This window comes from Cynocephalus volans, chromosome 9, assembly GCF_027409185.1.
Source record: "Cynocephalus volans isolate mCynVol1 chromosome 9, mCynVol1.pri, whole genome shotgun sequence".
Taxonomy (NCBI): Eukaryota; Metazoa; Chordata; class Mammalia; order Dermoptera; family Cynocephalidae; genus Cynocephalus; species Cynocephalus volans.
In genome coordinates, this window is record NC_084468.1 from 71,139,148 (window position 1) to 71,159,459 (window position 20,312).

General features: G+C 33.9%; 1 protein-coding gene across 22 annotated transcripts in view; it reads right to left on the reverse strand.

The window, feature by feature from the left end:
- The window catches only part of SEC31A (SEC31 homolog A, COPII coat complex component), a 77,761-nt gene that overhangs the window by 17,787 nt on the left and 39,662 nt on the right, over positions 1–20,312 (reverse strand). For 12 of the 22 annotated variants that reach the window (XM_063108586.1, XM_063108578.1, XM_063108571.1 and 9 more), the window contains 13 exons: positions 18,352–18,585; positions 17,292–17,366; positions 15,704–15,742; positions 15,149–15,226; positions 12,777–12,852; positions 12,165–12,343; positions 10,943–11,069; positions 9,947–10,092; positions 8,291–8,464; positions 6,032–6,202; positions 3,523–3,615; positions 2,697–2,820; positions 263–604 (listed from right to left, as the gene is read on the reverse strand). In XM_063108586.1, the coding sequence (XP_062964656.1) occupies positions 263–604; positions 2,697–2,820; positions 3,523–3,615; positions 6,032–6,202; positions 8,291–8,464; positions 9,947–10,092; positions 10,943–11,069; positions 12,165–12,343; positions 12,777–12,852; positions 15,149–15,226; positions 15,704–15,742; positions 17,292–17,366; positions 18,352–18,585 (1,858 nt within the window). The remainder of the gene's footprint in view (positions 1–262; positions 605–2,696; positions 2,821–3,522; positions 3,616–6,031; positions 6,203–8,290; positions 8,465–9,946; positions 10,093–10,942; positions 11,070–12,164; positions 12,344–12,776; positions 12,853–15,148; positions 15,227–15,703; positions 15,743–17,291; positions 17,367–18,351; positions 18,586–20,312) is intronic. The other 10 variants (XM_063108587.1, XM_063108579.1, XM_063108580.1 and 7 more) reach the window with 9 other exon arrangements.

A 20,312-nucleotide genomic window follows, 5' to 3' on the forward strand; every position in this document is an offset into this window, starting at 1 on the left:
TTCTTACCACTTATTTTAAGATCAACGGCAGATTATATAAACTATTACCCTTTTGAAGCTCTAAAGAGTTCTTCATTTAGCATCTAAAGTTCTTTATGGGAGAATCACACTTTTAGAAATAGTTTTAGAATCTGTTATTAAAACTCAATCAGCCCCTCATATTATCCAGTTTACAAAGTTAGAAATAATATCCCTCCATCCACCCATCTATTCATGAAAAAATAAAGGAGGGAGCCAAACCAAATCCTTTTCAAGCGCAGACCTGTTCTTTGGGATGCAGGCAGCTCACTGGCAGCAGGTAGTGTACCTGTTGTTCCAGGAGGCAGTGCATAAGCTGAAGATGATGGTGGAGCTCCTGGTCCGCCATGCTGGAAGGATGCTCCAGAGGAAGGGGGAGGAGGGAAAGAAGCAGTAGGGCTGGAGGTAGGTGAAGAGGCCTGGTGCTGTGCTGCATATAGCTGAGACGGCCCAGAATAGGAAGAAGCAGAAGATATGTAAGGGGTGTTAGGGTAAGCGTTTGAAGCAGGAGGAGCAACAGGCTGCTGAGGTCGATACATTGCTGACCCCCCTGTTCCGAAGGAATACTGCTGGGCTGGTTGATAAGCTACACCAAGGAGAAGAAACAGAAATTTTGATTAGTTACAAGTTTATTCAGACAGTAACAGAAAATGAAAAAGTTACTTCATTGTATGCAAATGATTTTACTCATTCTTCTCATAATGATAAGTTACAGCCAAAAATTAACACTTAGAATACGTTGTTTTTGAGGCTCAGATGTCCTAAATGTACTTAAAAGCATTTCCAATATCTGAACATTGTCATCGCCAGATTGTTGTTGGTTATGAAAATCTTCTAATCATCAGACCCAAGAACTGTGAGACAGACCTTTTTCTGAGACTTTTCCTATTCCTGTGAAAAGACTACAGGGACATTGCTGTAGGCTGGATGCCCCCCCCAACGTCACTGAGGCTTAATTCCCACTGTTAACTGTTGAGGGTCGGAAATCCTACTCTGGTAATTGAAAGGTGAGGCCTTGAAGAGGTGATTGGATTGTAGGACCATGCTGTAGTGAATGGATTAATAATGGTGGTCAGGGGCATAGTTCTGAGGGCTTTAAAAGAGTATATGAGAGGTTAATCCCTCTCTGTTCCACCATTTTCTGCCACATGAGACCCCTAGGTGAATGTCGCCACCACCAAGACCCTCACCAGATGTGTTCCCTAGACTTTAGACTTCCCAGCCTCAGAAACTGTAAGCAATAAATTTTGCTTTCTTCAAAATTACCCAGTTCCAAGTATTTTGTTATAAGCAACACAAATGGACTAATACAGACACCAACTAACCACCAGATGAAACCACACAGGAATTACACATCCAAAGCACTCCCCGCCCTACAAAAAAAGTTACACATGGAGTTTGGTGGCAGCTCAAGGCCTCGCACTGTAGAGTGATCACTATTGTTATGAATCAAGTATCTTCTCCAACATCTAGTAAAATCACTAGCTACTCAAATGCTGAGTGTGAGCACAGTTCCAAATTAACAGTCAACTCTCTATGATCCCTGATAATAAAACGAGTACTATATAATATTTCACATACTGTATGTAATTGGTTAGTAAATAATCAGGCAAGGTAGCTAACTAATGTTTTAATGCAAAGACCTGAACCCAGATTGAGGAGGTCTTAACACCACCACATTCTGTGCATCCAGGGGTAGGTATGAACCTCTGCAGAGCAAATCTGATAGAACTGTATCTGTTTCCTATCAACACTCTGAAGCACTTTCACACCCAGCACCTAAGTGAAAAAGGCTGTATCTAATTTGTATTCATGTTAAGTAAGACCATTCTCTTTAGCATAGAACAGCTTTATTAGGATTAGTTCTTACTAGGTAATGGCTTCCTGTTTCATAATAGTTGTTTAGTCTTACAATTTTCCCCTTCGAGATTTGTTGTTGTTAATTTAAATTTTGAAATAGTAGTGATTTTTTACTTTTCAAGCGCAACTATTTGCTAAAAAAAAAAAAAAAAAAAATACAGATGCTAATGTTGAATACATGTCATTACACATTTGTCAAAACCCATAGAATGTACAACACCAAGAGTGCACACTAATATAAACTATGGACTTTGGGTAATAAGCAGGTGTCAATGAGGTTCATTGATTTTAACTGTGGTGTGGGATGCAGACAGTGCGGGAGGCTGTTCATATCTAGCAACTCTACTTTCTGCTCAATTTTGCTGTGACTCTAAAACTGCTCTAAATAAAGTCTATCTAAAATAAATAAATGGAAAAACAACAACAACAAATGCCCCCTTGGAATCATTTTTCCAAAAATTGTTTGTGTCATCTTGCCTGAAGGAAAAGAATACATACTGAATCATTTCTAAAAGTCTATTTCTTTAAACCAAAATTATGAGATATTTGACTTTCTTTTAACAGGTCTTAGCAATGGCTCAGGAACAGGGGACAACTATTTTGAACAGAATAACTTAGGAGTTACTTCTTAGCATAATGATTCAGGATGGCTTTCATGAAAACAATGTTTCTTTACAGCAGAGACTCAGGAGTCCTTTGAAGAATGGTTCTTACTTTGTTAAAACTGATTTAACCATGGCTTTGGGACTTCAAGTAAATAGTTACTATATTAGATAAGACATGCTGCTATGAAAGGACTTCAGGGTCACACTACTTACGCTGTGGCTGTGGATAAGGTGGTACCTGGGTGTGCACATGACCTGGAGATGTGGAAAGCTGAGTGGCAGCATTTGGATTAACATTTCCATGCATTATGAAACCTGGAGGTGGAGGATTTTCTCCCTAGGAAATGAGGATATGGTAAAAAGGAGGATTACTTTTGGAACCAAGACCCTCACCATATGGATTTATAATCTCTGAAATGGAATCCTATGTTTATTAAGAAAAAAACTTTATTGCATAAGAAACACTGTATTTTGCACATTCTATCTTCCTTAGAACACCACATTTTCTGAGCAACACATTCTGAATGATTTAAAGGTCAGATAGGTCCAAAGTATAATAGCAATGAATAGGAAAAGATGTCAACAGCCTCATAAAATAGTGTCAATGAAATTTATAAGTCACCAGGATTTTCCATTTCTACTAATTTTCATCCACTACTCCACACTCTGGAAATATAAGTATAAATGCCATAAAGGGAACTTTTGTTTCTCTTCCATTTCTGCAATGCTAAAAAAAGGGGAGAAAAAGGAAAGAAAAATCTTCAGTAAAGTCAGATTTGAAAACATTGTTAGAACCTTAATTGCTATTTTTCTAGCTCAAGTCAATTTAAAACTACAAAAGAAGGACAGGAGGGATAAGGAAATAAATTAACTGTGCTAAAAACTGCTTCTTGCATCCTAAAAGCATTAAAATACAATGAGCAGGCAGATGCATTGGGGGGAGGAAGAACTTGAGGAAGGGGGGTAGATAATATATAAATAATGTATATATATTTAGGTGAGCAGAATCCTGCTCAAAGAGGAATAATGAAGGATATACCTGTGTATCAGAGGGAGAGGCTGCAGGTGGATGGCTGGGAAGGGCAGTAGGAGTTTTGTTACTCCAGGTAGTGACAGTAGGGGCAATTCTAACCTGAATTGAACAAAGAAATACCAATCACAGAAAATAAAAAATGAAAATGTTAAAAGAAGAAAAACAACCCAAGAGGTATTAACAGCCAGATGCAAAGCAAAAAGTAAGAGCAGCAAGATAACATACAATAGTCAGGCAATTGCTTTCAAGGTAGCTAAGATTCCAAAAGAAAAACACAGTCACAATAAAATAGGGGAGAGAGGCAGGAGACAAATCAATATGAAAACCTAAATCAAAGTACAAGTACAATGCCATTCAAGCATCAAGAGTACAGAGGAAAATGAGGTCCTCTAAGAACAGAAGAAAAGAAAACACCCCAGGAGAAGAAAAGTAATTAAAAAAGTGATTTTTGAAGCATTAATTATATTCATGCTACTATTAATTCGTAAATATATTGCTATAAGCTTGCTTTTCTGGATTTCATTAGGGTCACAGAAAGTCATATTAGTCCCATATGAGGCTTGAAAAATCACACAATCAGAGAATATTAAAGCTGAATATTAAAGATAAACCAGTCTAATCTCCACCTTTTACCACTGAGAAAAGCAAGGTCAAGAGATATGAAGGGGCTTGCCAAAGTCTATACAACTTGCTGGGGATTCAAGGTCTCCTGAATACGAGACCAGTGTTTTCTACACTATACCGTATTGCTTACCCTGAAGTCCAGTGGTTTTCAATTTTTTTAAGCCATCAACATCTTTTCATCAAATAAATCTTTGTAGGAACTCCAATATATATATAAAATAAAATAAAAGCAAAGTTGTGACAGTTGAAGTGGAACTCCCACTAATCTGGCCTCTCCTTCAACACTGCTTTAAAACCACAAGCCACTGTCCTCATCCATTCAGCATATAAGGTTTCATCAAGAAAATCACTGATTTATGATTCAATTTGTTTTTCTTTTTTTAAAACATGAGATTGATAAGTCAAGTAAAACAAAAAATTTTCAATATTTTTATCTTTTCCCAGAAAGACAGATAAAACTAAGGACATAAAGATAAACCCAAACTAGTCTCTTCTATTGTAGAGCTTGCCTTGCTTCATTACCTTGAGAGACGGCCTGGTCTAACACCAAGTGATTGAGAGTTTTAATCCTGACTTGGCCATAGCATGCAATGCTGAGAAATCTAAGCTCTGTCTTAAAATCTGGTGAGTCAACTTGACATCCCTGCCTCTCAGTTTTCCTATCCACCATCTTATCTCCCCCACCTATGTCACAGACTTTCTAAGTCTAGTACAATCTCCATGAGGGTGGGGAATTTAGTCTATGTTTTTCACCAATACACTTTCAACAGTTAGACAGGTACTCACAGTAGAGTCTTACCAAACATTTGTCAAATGAATGAAAATAATCAAAACAGAGAGTATTCTAAATGGTTAACAGTTATACTTAAATGTAATCTATTCCAATTAAGTACCAATCAAAAGTACAGCAGGGCTGGCCAGTTAGCTCAGTTGGTTAGAGTGCAGCCATATAACAGCAAGGTCACAGGTTCGGATCCCTGTACTAGTGGCCAGCCACCAAAAAAAAAAAAAGTACAACAGAAAAAAGAGCACAAACTGATTTTTTTTTTCAGTTTGTCATGATTTTATATTTACTTTTGCTATAACAAAATGTAAAAAGACCCTGTCAATCCTACCAGCAATTTGTTCTATTTTAAAATAGGCAGAGTACCTGTTAATTCTGCTATCAATCAAGACCATTTATTACTCACAAAAAAAATATTTTTAAGGACATGAATGTCACCTGCTGGTCTGAAAATATAAAAGTTTCTACATGAAACAGTAAAAGACAACAATAGGTCACATTTTATGCCACTAAACATTTGGCAATTTAAATACCATAAATAAATAAATAAAACTAAATAAAAATTATTAATCCTTTTCACATTCCTCATGACCTACAACTTCATAAACCTTCAGTCATTCACTTTTCTCTAATATTCAAGTTGTCCAAAAACATGTATTCTGGATATTCTTTATTGTGCAGATACAGAAAACACAGTAAAACTATACTAACAATTTAGAAAAGAATACTCAAAAAAGACCATTTCTAAAAATATTTTTTAAAATTAACCAAATCACTAACAAGATTGTTCCTGCTACTTTACTTATGGCTTGTTAGATGAATCAAATAAAAGTTTAAATAACAGATGTACACATGTAAGGGAAGTTTGAGTGATAGAGAAATAAGAACAAATCTCCTTAGAGAGGTTAAAACTAATTCATATCTAAAATATTATCTTTTTGATGAGATTAAAAGGATGATTTCGAAAAGTAGATAAGAACCACTTTCAAGAATCTAGAAAGTATAATGATTAAAACAATGTGTTTTCTAGTTTTACTATATCAGAGAAAGTCTCTTGCCCAACAAACTAAAACCATCAATTTGAACCATCTGGACCATATCACTCACATGAGGATAATATTGAGTCTGAACTCTTGGCATCTGTGGGTGGCCAGCAATTGGTCCAGACCTGCCCTTGGGCAGCTGCTGCCTCTCATAAGGAATTTTAGGTGACTCCTGCCCTGGTACAGGCTCTCCTTGTGCTCTACAAAGTCTGTCACGAAGCTGCACAATATTTGGCTAGAAGAAGCAATAGAAGAAAACAAAGCAGACTGTTAGAGTTTACCCAACTTTATGACAGCATGTTGATTTTCTTAAAGTAATATGATCATTCAAGAGATTCCTTTTTGTTCACATGCTGTGTATTATACAATACACCCTGCCACTTGAGGATTCAACATCATGATTTCTAATACTCAAGGCTGGCACCAAAGGTCCATGACACACAGTGCAACATGTAATTCAACTGAGGCAGGGATTTGAATTATGCCCACCTTATGGTTTAGTATGCAAGATCAATGTCACTTATCACCACTGCTCTTTTTGTATTTTCTTGTAGTTAAGTAATGCTCACAAACTACAAAAATACTTTATAAGGCCCCCAAAACTACTGGTGATGGAAAAAAACAATGATCTAAGAAGAAAATGGAAATTAATTTAAAAAGCAAGAGATTTTTGAAATAAATTAAAAGAACAAGATGTCAAATTCAGATGTGTAGCTCATACAGGTCTACAATTATATAGATTTACAAAAGTATGAGTTGACCATGATATGTTCATGGTATTAACAAATAACAACAAAAAAGCAATGCATTAAAATGTTTCAGCAAGAATTTAATATCTTTACAAATTACATTTTTATAAATTCATTATAGATTTATAGGGGTCATTTAAACTTTGTAGGTATATACTTTATTGCCTTTTTGTGGGGAGAATCATACACTACAATGATATCGCAAAGTCTCCGGACATATTCCCCAGAAAATACAGGGTCTACTGAGATAAATAGGAGAAAGTAACATCAAAATTATGCTTTTTCGTATAAAGAATATTCTTTAAAATACAAAGAAAAGCATCTAGAATAATGTATAGAAAATATATTATTATAAATGGTACTGAAAATAAAGAGTTTAATCCTAAGGCTAGATGAGCTAAAGGTCTTAGATTAACTTAGTCTTAAGATAAAGGGTCTTGTATCTCAATACAACGAGACCTTATTAAGTAAAAAGTCTTATAGGCCAAAATCACCATAAAGAAAAAGACTGTTTCTATTCTACCTAATATTCTCATTAACAATTTAGAAAGATACGAGATGGATCCTACAGCTAAGTGTATACAAAACCAACTAGAGTTACACCTCTATAGCCCTGGAGAATATATGTATTTTTACTGAATAAAATTTATTGGTGATTCCCTAGAACAAACAAAATACTGAAAACGACTAAAATAAGCCATCAAAAACAGAATATGTTAATAATAAAAAGTATAGAGACAAGAAAATATCTGCAAGGCTCAAAATCAAGCTCTATCAGATACAAAATGCAGATATAAATATCCTACTTCTGGAAAGATTCCCTCAAACTCTACCCCTACTTCCATCCATGCTCCATCACTGGGTTTAGTCCCCTTCTTTTGTGTTCCCATAGCACCTTTATCACAGTATTTGTCGCACTTTTGGAATCCCATGTTTATTTGTCTATAGCTGTCTTGAGTTTGAAACCTTCCTGAGGGCAAGGATCTTGGCAATCTTGCTCATGATTCTATACTCTGTCACTTGTTGAATTGAATTTAATTGAAACAAGTATCATGAAAAAGCCCGAGTTTTATTGTACACCAAATAGAATGAGAAATGTAATGGAGTTCTCCCTGCTCTGAATCCTTAAAAAATATACTCAGACTAAAATGGCATATAGAATGAACTTCTTTGCTACTATGTGGGGTGACATATGTGGGAATTTGAAAATTTTAACAACCCCATTTGTTCAATTAAGCATTAATATTTATAGCTTTTCAACATAAAAGATTCCTACAAAGAACCTTATACAAAGAATCATCATTTGGCTTTGGAAATAAAAAGTTGGTTTTTCCCATTCATTTCTCTAAAATACTTTGTCCCTCGGAACAAAGGGATCTATTACACTACAAGAGCATCCTATTTCTCTGACATAGCTTGGGTACACCTAAAATGATCTTTGAATTATCAGTAACATTTACCTACAGTTTGAAAACATTCCACCTAGCAGTATGTTTAGGTCTAATACCAAGTGCTATCTATTGGACTCACCTTACATACTGAAAAAAAGAAGAAAAACGGTCAATTCTAATTACCTGGTTGGTGTTGTCAGGAAGAAAAGCCAAGGCTGCAGCAATATTGCCCTGGGCTGCCAACAAATTGGCATACTGACTCATCTTCTCAGCCAAAAGGACCCCTACAGTATTAGTATCCACGGATTGGGTGAGTTGTACAGCTTTTCGCAGAATGACAACTTTCTCAATCAGATCCTAAATGAAAAAAAGAAGGGACAGTGAGATAGGAACAGAGATACCAAGACCATGTGTCTGAGAGAAAGCACAAAAAGATAACAAGTTACTAAGATTTCCAAAACCTACTAAAAGTACAGTACCTATTATCATCCCATTTAGAAAACTATGGAATAGCTGACCACCATTTACGTAACTGAAAAGAAGTAAAGAGGAAAAAGCTCTGTTACTCATGGATAGGGCACAGGTTACTACCTTCTCCTAAGCATCCTTAAACTTCCAGATACTGGGCCGAGCCCGTGACGCACTTGGTAGAGTGCTGCGCTAGCAGCGCGGCGACGCTCCCGCCGCGGGTTCGGATCCTATATAGGACTGACCAGTGCACTCACTGGCTGAGTGCCGGTCACGAAAAAACGACAAAAAAAAAAAAAAACAACTTCCAGATACTTGTCTAGTGAGCTAAAATAAGCAAATATCCAAAGTCAAAGTGATAAGTAGATGTCTGAAGGCAGAAACGATGTTCTAACAGGTATAGGAGGAATTATGAATGGAAACATCATACCATCTATCCTATGAAAATATTACTACTATGAGGTGCCCATAGACAAAGGCCTGTGACCCCCAAATGGGCTTACTGTTTTAACTCAAAGTTTCTCACATTGCTCTTCAATACCAATTCTTTCCACAATGGAGAGCTATGCTTCAGGTAGAAAGCATAAGGATCTCCTACCTATCTGCCCTTCATAAATACACAAATCTAGAAGTGTGAAACAAGTGTTTTTCTCTCAGAAGCACTTAGAAGAAAAATACTGATTTCCTATCTGATTTTTAGTTTCAATAGGGTAATCTTTAAAGCAATGACCCCACTGAGAAAAATCTCTTTCCAGAGAGAAAAAAAAATATTATACTGAAATATTTTAAGACTCTGATGATTAAATGCTTAGGAAAAAAAATCTACATATATTACTCAGTGCCTGAAAACAGTCTCTACATTTTTTACTTCTCTTGCTCGTGTACTGGTGCTACATGGGATTCCATTTACCTCTTAGTTTCATTTTCCCTTAACCATGAAGATTCTCTATTGGTACTTGGGATGCCTTGTATTCCTTAACCTATATTGCTTCTTTCCTAGCTCAAGGCAAACAGGGTCACTGAAGGCAGGGAGAAGCCCACAAAAAAAAAAAAAAAAAAAAAAAAAGAGGTAAAGCCTAGGTCTGTATTCAGTGCTCTTGCTACCTATTTTCCCCAATAAACTGCCAAATCACAACCTTGATCTTACAAACAGCTGCAACCTCATTTTACTATCCCACCATCTCAAACTTTGCTTCTCAAAAGATAGCAATATATGCACATAATTATTCAGCAAAAGAACTTCTAAGATGTAAATAAGTGGGACAAAAGCAACAAACTTCTACAACAAATGAATTTCTAGAATATAACTTGATCATAAGAAGGGTGAAAGACAACACTCAAAACTAAGCACCTTTTGTCTCAGATACTAACCTGAAGAGACAAAGGGTTGCTTCCATCTTGAGCTTTAGTCCAACATGCAACTAGTTTCTCTACATTCCCTGCACAAATATAGCAGAGACATGCCTGAGTCTGCAGGAGGGTATCTCCTTCATTTTCAAGCCTGGTTCCCAAAAGATCTATAAATCAAGACAAAAACGTTAACAAGATTATACCAAAGGCAATCTGTATATTAGGTTATGAGCAGCTCAGTAATATTTTCAGAGGTATGGATTAAACTTCACAACAAATAAGGAGCAGGGAGAAACACAATCACTCTAAATGCTCAGTAAATATTTGTTAAATGAATGGAAGTGAGTGACAAATCATATATAATAAACAATTTCACAATATTCTATATCTAGTTGTAGAACTGATTTCCATTAATTATGTTAGAAAAAAATAATAAATGGGAACAGAATTTGAACAGAAAAACCCTGAAGGCACATTTGGAAGAGACTTATCAATGATAGCTAGGTCTACTATAAGTTATTTATGAAATACCCTAAATATCTTATAATTTTTATATTTTATTAACACTTTCAAGGTAGCAAATGGTTGTTTATTCTTATTCTAGCAGCTTTAGCTTCTTTTCTTGCAAATAATATTCATTTCATAGCCATGAGTTTAGTCATTGTCTATAATAGTAATTTCTACTAAAATGTTATAACTATCATTTTATCATAGCTAACATTCACTAAATGAGAGCTGTTTATGTACCATTTTATAGATGAATAAACTGAGGTAGTGAGAGAGGCAAGATTTCAACTCTGGTTTGTCTGAAACCAAAATCACTAAACTGTATTTTCAAAATAATGAGTAGGTATGGAGAAGAATGTCATTAATAATTCTGAGAAAAGCATACAAATGACATCTTTTTCTCATTTGTGATAGGTTTACAAAAATTTCTAATAAAATCTGTCATTAATTTTATTTACAATATACTATGCCATATATATAATGTATTTAAATATAAAGCTCATTTCTTACCACAAAGGGCTGAAAATTCATCTGTTTTAGCATAAGTCAATACTGCAGCTAAAGCCTCTCTCCAATTTTTAAGATCACAAGACTCAACAATCTCTTTCCAGTTCTTCATCACCACTGCAGTGATGAGCTTGGGAAAGGAAAACAAAGGGAGAATTAAAAGTCTTTAGCATATTAATAAAATTAATTCTGGCTAATCGATCATATCCTTCAAAACTGCTACTCACAGGACTTCATGCCAAGTAAAGCAGCAAAAAACTGAAGTACATTCTTGAACCAAATGACAAAATAGATGGTGTTATTTTTAATTTAAAAAAAAAAAAAATCACACCAACATATTTTATGAAATGCTGAGAAGGAAAAGTATAGGATGCTATCAGAATAGTGACCTGGTCTGATGGATCAAGACAAACTGCCTGAACACATAGACTTCCAAGATGTGATCTGAAGGACAAACAGGAATTAACTTCATCAAGAAGGAAAAAGCATTCCAAGGCCAAGGAAATACTAGATGCAAAGTCCCAGGGAGAAAACAATTTCCATAAAAATTACTTTTTTATGATGCGGAAAATAACATCCAGCAGGAGGCTTAAAAATGATCAAACCCTCTATGCCAGAAATTCCTCTCCTAGGATCGTAGCCTTATTAAATAATCTGTACAAATCTTTAGGTATAACAAAGATATTTATCACTGTATAAACAAGGGTATTTATATTAGGAAAATACTGGAAACTACCTAACCATTCAAAAATAAGAGAAATAATACATCCATACTAAATTATAGAATAGTTAAAAATTTTTATAAGAATCTTTAATAATGTGGCAAAATGCTTACATGACAATATCTATAAACAAAACCACACCCACATATATGACTCTGAATCTTAAAAAAATTCTACAAATACATAGAAAGAGGTATGGAATGATATGCACCAATCTACTGACAGAATTAGCAGGTGCTAATATTTTTACCTTTAAAATTTTCTACGTTAAATTTTTCTATAATAATATAAAAATATTTTTAATTTTTAAGATTATTCACGGAAACAACAAAAACTGGAATGATCATGCCAAATTGCCAAAAACTATTTCTGGGTCATGAAATTATGAATTTTTAAAAAATTCTTTACAGTTTTCTGCATTTCAACTATCTATCGTATGAGTGTATTGCTTTTATAATTAAAAATATAAATGTTATTGTTTGTTTATTTTTAAAATAACATACCCTGGTAATTTTACTTTGGGATTTTGCAAAGTATTTTTTCTGGGTTCGAGCCAAGAGTTCTTGTCCACCTGCTATGGCCAATATAATGGCATCAGCCATGCGGTTATCATGTAAACAAAGTTCAACAGCACTCTCAAAATTACCCGTCAGCAAAGCCTGAGTAATTAAACCATCAATATCTGCAACAAGGAAAAAATTACACCCAAGTTAGACTTTTATGTTACCAAAAACAACAGCAAAAAAGCTACACATATCAATTTTTACAAATACATACAAGGAGAACACAATGCTAATTTCTGATTACTGTACTTACTGGTGGATTACTTTCTAACACAAACTCTTGGTATTTATGGAAGAGATCTATGAAAATATACTGAAATACATGTAAAACAACACAGTTTCCGGACTGCTTAAACTGCATTAATAAAGATCACTTAAGTGTCAGAACACATTACCCTTCCCAAGGCACTGATTACATATACTACATGTTATCTGAGTTCTTTCTCAACTCTCTACCACTTGTGACAAAACATTTCTAACTTAAATGGAGAGACTATTTGCTTTCAAATGGTTAAAAAAAAAAGTTAAAAATCAAAACCAACCGGTACTTACCCCCACTGATAGAGATATTAAATGTTCCTCCAGGTGAAGGTAGAAAATCAGATTCTTGTTTTTCCTTTTTAATGTGCTAAAGAGATGGAAAAGCAGCAGTTTAGCCAGAATGAAACTGTGGAGTGGTTTACTGGCAAAACAAAATTTATAAATGATTATTCATCTACTAACAAGATGACATTCCAAGTTACTACAGAAAAGTTCTCAGATCCAAGTTTATACTAAGACCAAAGATTTCCCTAAGTATTAACTCTCCTTATGCAATCATAAATAAAATCCAAGGTCATCAGGAATAATGTTAAATAAACTTAAGTGTGCATATTCACTACTAGTATCTCAGAAGTTATTATTGAAGCTGAGAATCTTTGTCTTCTTAGATACCTCAACTATGAGTGGCTTGAAACATGTAAACTATATGTTTTTATTTTAATTATACTATATTTAGACTTTAAAATAATCCTACTTTTACAAATCTAGTAATTACTGTCCACTAGGTTTGACTGTAAGGTCTTTTTGTGTTAACCGAGTCTTGGAAAAAATCATAAAAAAACTTGGTGTTTTCAATGTAAAAGCAATATAAACAGATTATTTATGAATATAATCTAATTCAATTATACATTTTGTGTTCTCTCAAATTAGTCAAATCTGGAACACAGGTCAATCTGGTAAAAATATATACCGTTCTGTTACAAATTTCTGAGACTACCTGCTAGACTGATTAAAAATAAATTCAGTATTTTCTTTCTTTAGAAGAAAAGAAATATAATGGAGGAATTTTGCTGGCAAATAAGTTTAAATGTTTTCTCTTCCTTGCATAAAAATTTAAAAGAAAACAAAAAATACATCAAAGATATTAGAAATAAATTTTTAAAGAAAACACAGCTCTCTTACATGAGATAAAATATCAATCTTCTGTGCTTGTGTTACCTACATATCTCAATACAAGCACTTAGTATTCAAGGTTGAGGCATTTTGGAATTGGGTAATTTTAGTGCAGAGTAAGTACAGCATAGCATTATCTGTAAATAAAGCTTAATTAATTAACGTTGACTATTACAGGAGAATAATTATAATGCTAATTCCCTTTCCCCAACTAAAGAGAAGCATTTTGGAATTTAAAAACCCCCAAAATTGACAATTTAAGTTATTCATATAAAGGAGAAATTAATCTCATTATATTCACTAACAAACTTTTTAAAAAATACTTTATTAACTCACTATTTTCCAAATTTGCCTTCTAAAAATAATTAACAAACCTTTATTTGTGGACTTCTGAAATACACATAAGGTCAAGAAATGTACAATTTATTATGTATTGAGCACCTTTAATGTGTAAGCTATGATGTTTGATAAATAAATAGTATCATCAAGATAAAGGGGAAATTTTTACCTCCTCAAACACAACTTCTTCAACTATTCAAAGTACACACTGATGACTACTGTTTTTCTTAAATACACATTACTCTTACCTAAGTATTCCCAAATGGTCTTCTATTTGATAACACATAGTTAATCTAGCTGTGTATAAATGAAAGTACATTTCTTTATGTATCCTACAATTCTATGTAGGTATTCCCAAAATTAGTTCAAATTTTTAGTAAGACTTTATTCATACCCTTTATTCCCTTGTTAAATAAATGCTAGGTGATCCACTTCTGAGGAAAATGCTTTTTATAAACTTATTAAAATTTTATAGGAAACATTCCATAGTCAGAATATCCCCATATCACAAAGAACAATGAAAAAGTCAAAGATGAGAAGCAAGAACTTGCCGATTAATTTTCCAAGAAGAAATAAAATTAGTAAGCCAAAAAAAAAAAAGTAATTTACAGAATTATTTATCAGTTGTTTTAAAAAATCCAGAAAATTAGAAGGAAAAAGATCTCTGTGTTCAAGGACTCTTTAATTAGTTGCAAAAATTATCAACTAAAACTAAGAACAACTTTATAGTAAATCATGACAATCAGTTTGGCATAGTAAAGTATTCTTCAATTCAAAAGCCTACAACAGTGATAGTAGGCCCTAACTATTTGTGCGCCAAGAAAAAACATTAACTTTACATGCCATGCAGATTTCTGAATAAAATCTTTTTTCAATTTGACATCCTGATAGCCATCTGACCAAATTAAGTCAATCTCACATCAACTGTTACTTTTAAACCATATAATCCAGAAGCTAGGTCAGAGAACTAATGAGTTCAGAGATGATACTTCTGTCAGTCTAGGTAAATAGACTCCTACCCTAAACATCTCTATGAAAATATACTCCAACTTTATTTTGCAATAAGTAGTCAAGAAATTTTTCCATATTTCAATGTGAGATACACAAATATCACATATCTGTTCAATATAACATGAAAAAAAAATAAGTACCTCTCCCAAGAGCTGCTCTTCAGCAGCAGGGCTGTCCTCCCCATCACTCTGTGCTACTTGATCAGAGTCTTTAAGAGCCTTTGGTACACAAAACAATTATAGAGGACGTTGAAGAATATAGCATTAAAAGGTTATTAGTGAACAAGGAAGACAGAAGACTCAATCAACAACACTCAGAGCTAGTTTAATCATAAGAAGCAACACTGAGTAAATTTATTTGAGAAACACCATTAGATGAAAAGCAAAGAGCAATTACGGCTAACACCTTCCCTTTCTTTCCTACCAAATATCCCCCAGCAAAAAAGATCTTTACCTTAAGTATGTGAGAGGTCATTGATTCAGTTTTTCCTTTTACAAAATTCAAATATGCCAAGAGAAAGGAATGCTCTACCAGCTAACCTTATGCTATTTTAAGATGAGAATTATTAACATATCTAGAATCAGCATGTGTTTTTACACTGTGAAGCATAAAACAAATTTCTTAAATTACATTTCTCTCTTCACTACGATCTAACCAAAATTTTAGAAGGTAGCTATTTTTAAAGGTCTTCTTACCACATCAGCTCCATCCACTTCGTTCAAGGCCAAAGCAATCTGAAACAAAAACAACTCACTTACTAAACGAAATTCTATTTCAAGGCATACAGCAAATGTTTACCTCTTCCTCTATTCTCAGCAAAAATCTAGCAAAAGTTCATTATCAGGGATAGTATAGTTAAAAGTAGTTAAAAGAAAAAGCTGTGCAGAATGGTTCTAGTTTCATTTATATGGAGTTTTATTATTCAGATGTCATCCTGCTGTGCTGTTCAATCACAAAACGAACCTCAAAACAAAGTTTCTTTTCTACTTTAACTAAAATAACTATAATTAATTTTAAAAAATATTTCTTCAAGTACTCGCTATGGAAAGAACTGCTATTAGAAGTATTTTGACAGTCAGATTCTATTTTCTCATTTTTTGCCATCAGGCATGCAGTAAAACTTTCATATTAATCTCCTGCAAACCTAAAAAAGTTACAGCATCAAGAAGTTTAGACTAACAATAAAGTTAAATATAAAAACTCTAAAGCAGTGAGCAAAGACACAGCCACTAAGCAGTGGGGCTGTGATGTGAACCCAGGTCTGTCTGACATCAACACTAATTTTTAATGTGTGCCTAGAGTGTGCAGTATCCAACATGTACCACGTGTGCAACAACCCTGCAACACTATCAAAAAGTTGAGTCATTTCCAAAGAATGAAAATGTGCTAATACAAATTATACAGTCAGAGAATCTAAAATATCACCTTCAAGATTTCCAGAGTCAAGGTGTTTTTACTACTACTGATGTTGATGTCAACACTGTGGAATAAGGGCTGGCCAGGTGCTCACTAGGTTAGAGCATGGTGCTGACAACACAAGGACAAGGGTTCGGATGCCCATACCAGTCAGCCATCAAAAAAAAACCCCAAAATCCAAACCAAAACAAACAAACTGTGGAACAATAATTAAGCCCCTCTTTGAGAAAAACATTATAAAACCGCAACATGATTCCCTTTTAAAAGGGAATCTGTTTTTTTTTTCAAAGTTAAACTGTTAAGCAAATCACCTGGACTTTCTGTTTATTCAGGTTCAGTACAATAAATCACTCCTGTTCCAAAATATTTACTAGTTACTTGTTAGCTGGACCAATTCAATACACAATTTGAGAATTGTGTGCTAAAGGCATAAACTCAGATAGGGTGGAAAATTGTGATAGCTTGAAATACTACCCCATTTTTCATCACTTAAGTTGTAGTGAACTTGTGGTGATCTCTAATAGTTTCCTTCTCTCTTTCCCCCCAGGTCCAATGGTTACACACTCTATTAAAATCTCAGTGTCATTTCCAGTGTTTAAGGCTCATGGTGTCCATCTTTTAAGGCTCAAATATCCCTGACAATCTAGCTTGAATTAAAAGTTGTTCTGGCAGCTTCTAAAGCCAGGTATACCGTGGAGTTTCCCACTTAACAACATGGATTCAAAACTTTGGCAACCAAACACAAATTCTAATTAAATGTTTATTAACTGATTTGAGATAATATGTGTAGAGCTTTATTTTTAAAAGTACGACATATAGATACATTATTTGTATAAGGACAGCCATTTAACTTTCCCCAAAATTTACCTTCTTTCCTAGATCTTCTTTTCTGTATCCTAGGAGTTCAAGGTATTTTCCACGAGAATCATCCTCAAAGTTTACCTTTCAGAAAAGACATATTCTTGAAACAAAGACCAATATTTAAAGGCCTAATTTTTCTAAGAGTCTATCAAATTCCAAGTAGAATTATTAAAAATATCTAAAGTCTACTATAACATCCTGAATATTCACTGTTAGAATCTAAAGAATAGTTCAAAAAAAATTATTTTTTAAATAATAAGTATAATATGATTCACTATCCTGGATGAATAAAAGTATAAACTTTTATAAACTATAAATTTTTTAAACTATAATTTTTATATATACTAACTCATGTCAAAAGATTACAGGAATGCAAAACTCATACTATGTGGAATATACTATGTTCTAAAACTCCCAAAATTAATACTTAATTACAAAATATAAAAATAAATTATACAATTTTAGAATTTAACCGTATTTTATTCAAGATCACTTTTCCTTATAAAATTCAGTACTGTATCAAGAAACAGATATTTCAGTGGAGGCAAATGACCAACCAGGAAATTCTGTTATTCTATTCTCAAAAATGCAGCTCTGTAAAAGGGACGTTTTTTCTTCTAATCCCTCTTAAAGACAGAATGAGAAATGCCTCCAACCTCTCTCCTATGCCTTTTCCTTCTTTCCCCATTTCCTTAACTTGATCTGCTATAGATGTTAAATATTCTGTTTTTATTAAAGTAAGCTCTGTGTTCTAATTTTAAAATAGGATTCTGAATGTTAGGTCTCTCCTAAATACATCTATCACACAGTTTTGTTTTGTTTTTTAAAATAAGAGTTTTTAAAACTCTTATTAAAAGAGTATTTCACATCAGGCTTTTCAAAGTAGAGAAGGAAGAACTCTTGACATTGAGAAGTTAGGTCATGTACACTTGATGAGGTTTCTTAAATTTCACTATGAACTCCTGAAATCACACTTTTCCAACTGTCTTTTTAATAGAAAGATTTAGAATATAATGGGAACGGTAAAATTTGCAGATAATAAAATAATATTAAATACCAACTTTACCTTCAAAAAGGACCACACATTTTTCTCAAACTCAGTCTGAGAAGCATCAATTTTTTTCTGGCAATAATTGATAAATCCTTGTGACTGCACAACCTGCTGAAGTTGGTCTGATCGGCTAAGGAATTCCTTTTCTGTTACAACCTGACTAATGAACACATGGTGCAGTTGCTGCTGCTCAGCTCCCTGCTGAGGCTGCAGTTTGACATTCTCAAAGGTAACCAGTTTGCCTCCAAACTATAAAAGAACAAATGAACAAAAATCAGTTTAAACCACAAAGATGTGGCCAAACAAATGTGCTTATTGTAAACCTGCTGAACAAAAGAACTGTGGCTTAAGCATATACCATTTTGGGTGAAATTAGCTAATATACTCTCCTATACTCTACAATCTGACCCCAGCATTCAATTATTATCCTTCCTCTTCACAACCCACCTTCTAGATGTAATGTACTATTTATTGTGTTTACAATTTCTCAGCCACTTGTTTTTACAACCTTCCATACATTCAATACTATTACTCTTCCAAGACCCTGACAAACATCACCTCTTCCACCCCAGATGCCCTCAGAATATTATACATCTCTTGATTCAACTATTAGCTTCACGTATTAGTCTCACCTTCTGTTCTAGGCTCTAATGTTCAAAGCGTCTGCTTTATTCTTATATCTCATACAATACCCAATAAACACAGTAAGCAGAGAGTAATATCTAATTAATATAGTCATACAAAATACATACAAGGAAAAAAGGCAACTGCTGTGGGTTGAATGTCCGCCCCAAACTCACAGAAGCTTAAACTGTGTCTCTCGGAGTTCTAGGTATTAGAAAGTTGGCCCCCACTCTGACAGTGTTGAGAGGATGAGAAATCCTATTGTGATGACTGAAAGGTGGGGCCTTAGGGAGGTTACTGGATTGTAAGGGCCATGCCCTAGTTTATAGATGTGGTTCTGAGGGCTTTAAAAGGAAAGAGGCATGAGAGCTCTGCTCTGCCATTTTCTGCCATATGAGACCCCTGCGTTGATGTAAAGCCATCACTAAGGAAGTCCTTCAACAGATGCTCCCTGGACTTTGGACTTCCCAGTCTCTGAAACTATAAGCATAAATTTCATTTTCTTTATAAATCACTCAGTTTTGGGTATTTCGTTATAAGCAACAGAAATGGACTAATACAGCAACATAGGACCACATTTAGTTTTCATACTTAGTAATGTTTTGCACAAAAATGATGGACTTTCCACGAACTTATCTTATTAAATGTCAAGGTGTTAAAGGTGTTTGTTTATGTCAGGCATTGTAGGAAATAACAAGACATAAAAAAAAACATAAACCATTATTCTTAAGGAACTTAACATGAAAATAAAACTATAAATATAAAAGGCACATATAAATGCTAAATGAAGTACAGATAGTACCACAAATGATATGGAAGTTCACATAAGGATAAAACCACTGAGTTTCCCTAGCTTACTGAAGGAAGATCTAAATTGGGTTTCACAAGATGGATAGGTATATTAATTTACTTGGTTCTACAAGTATTAATATTGCAATATTAGAGCATTACAATATAAATGCTGTTAGTCATCAGCCTTTTTTGTCAGTCATAACACTGCTACTGAACACAATATATTTTTTTAAATGTGAGCAATATAAAAATGATGGTATAATCTACAAAAACTAAAAGAAAGAGTAGAAGGAAGTACTAATTCAGTAATGAAAATTGAAAAGATTTTCAATTAATATTATACAAAGTAGATATATCAAGACATGGATGTTTACGTAAATTACTTACGTCTGTAAAGATAATCACAAAAATAACTAAAAATTCTAAAACTTCAATAATGGTAACCCAAAGATACTGGAGAGACCTACTGTACCTAGATTTGCCTGTGACTACAGGTTGGCAAGCCTAATACTGTGATGAAATAAAAGTATTAAAAAAAAAAGTATATATATATATTTATT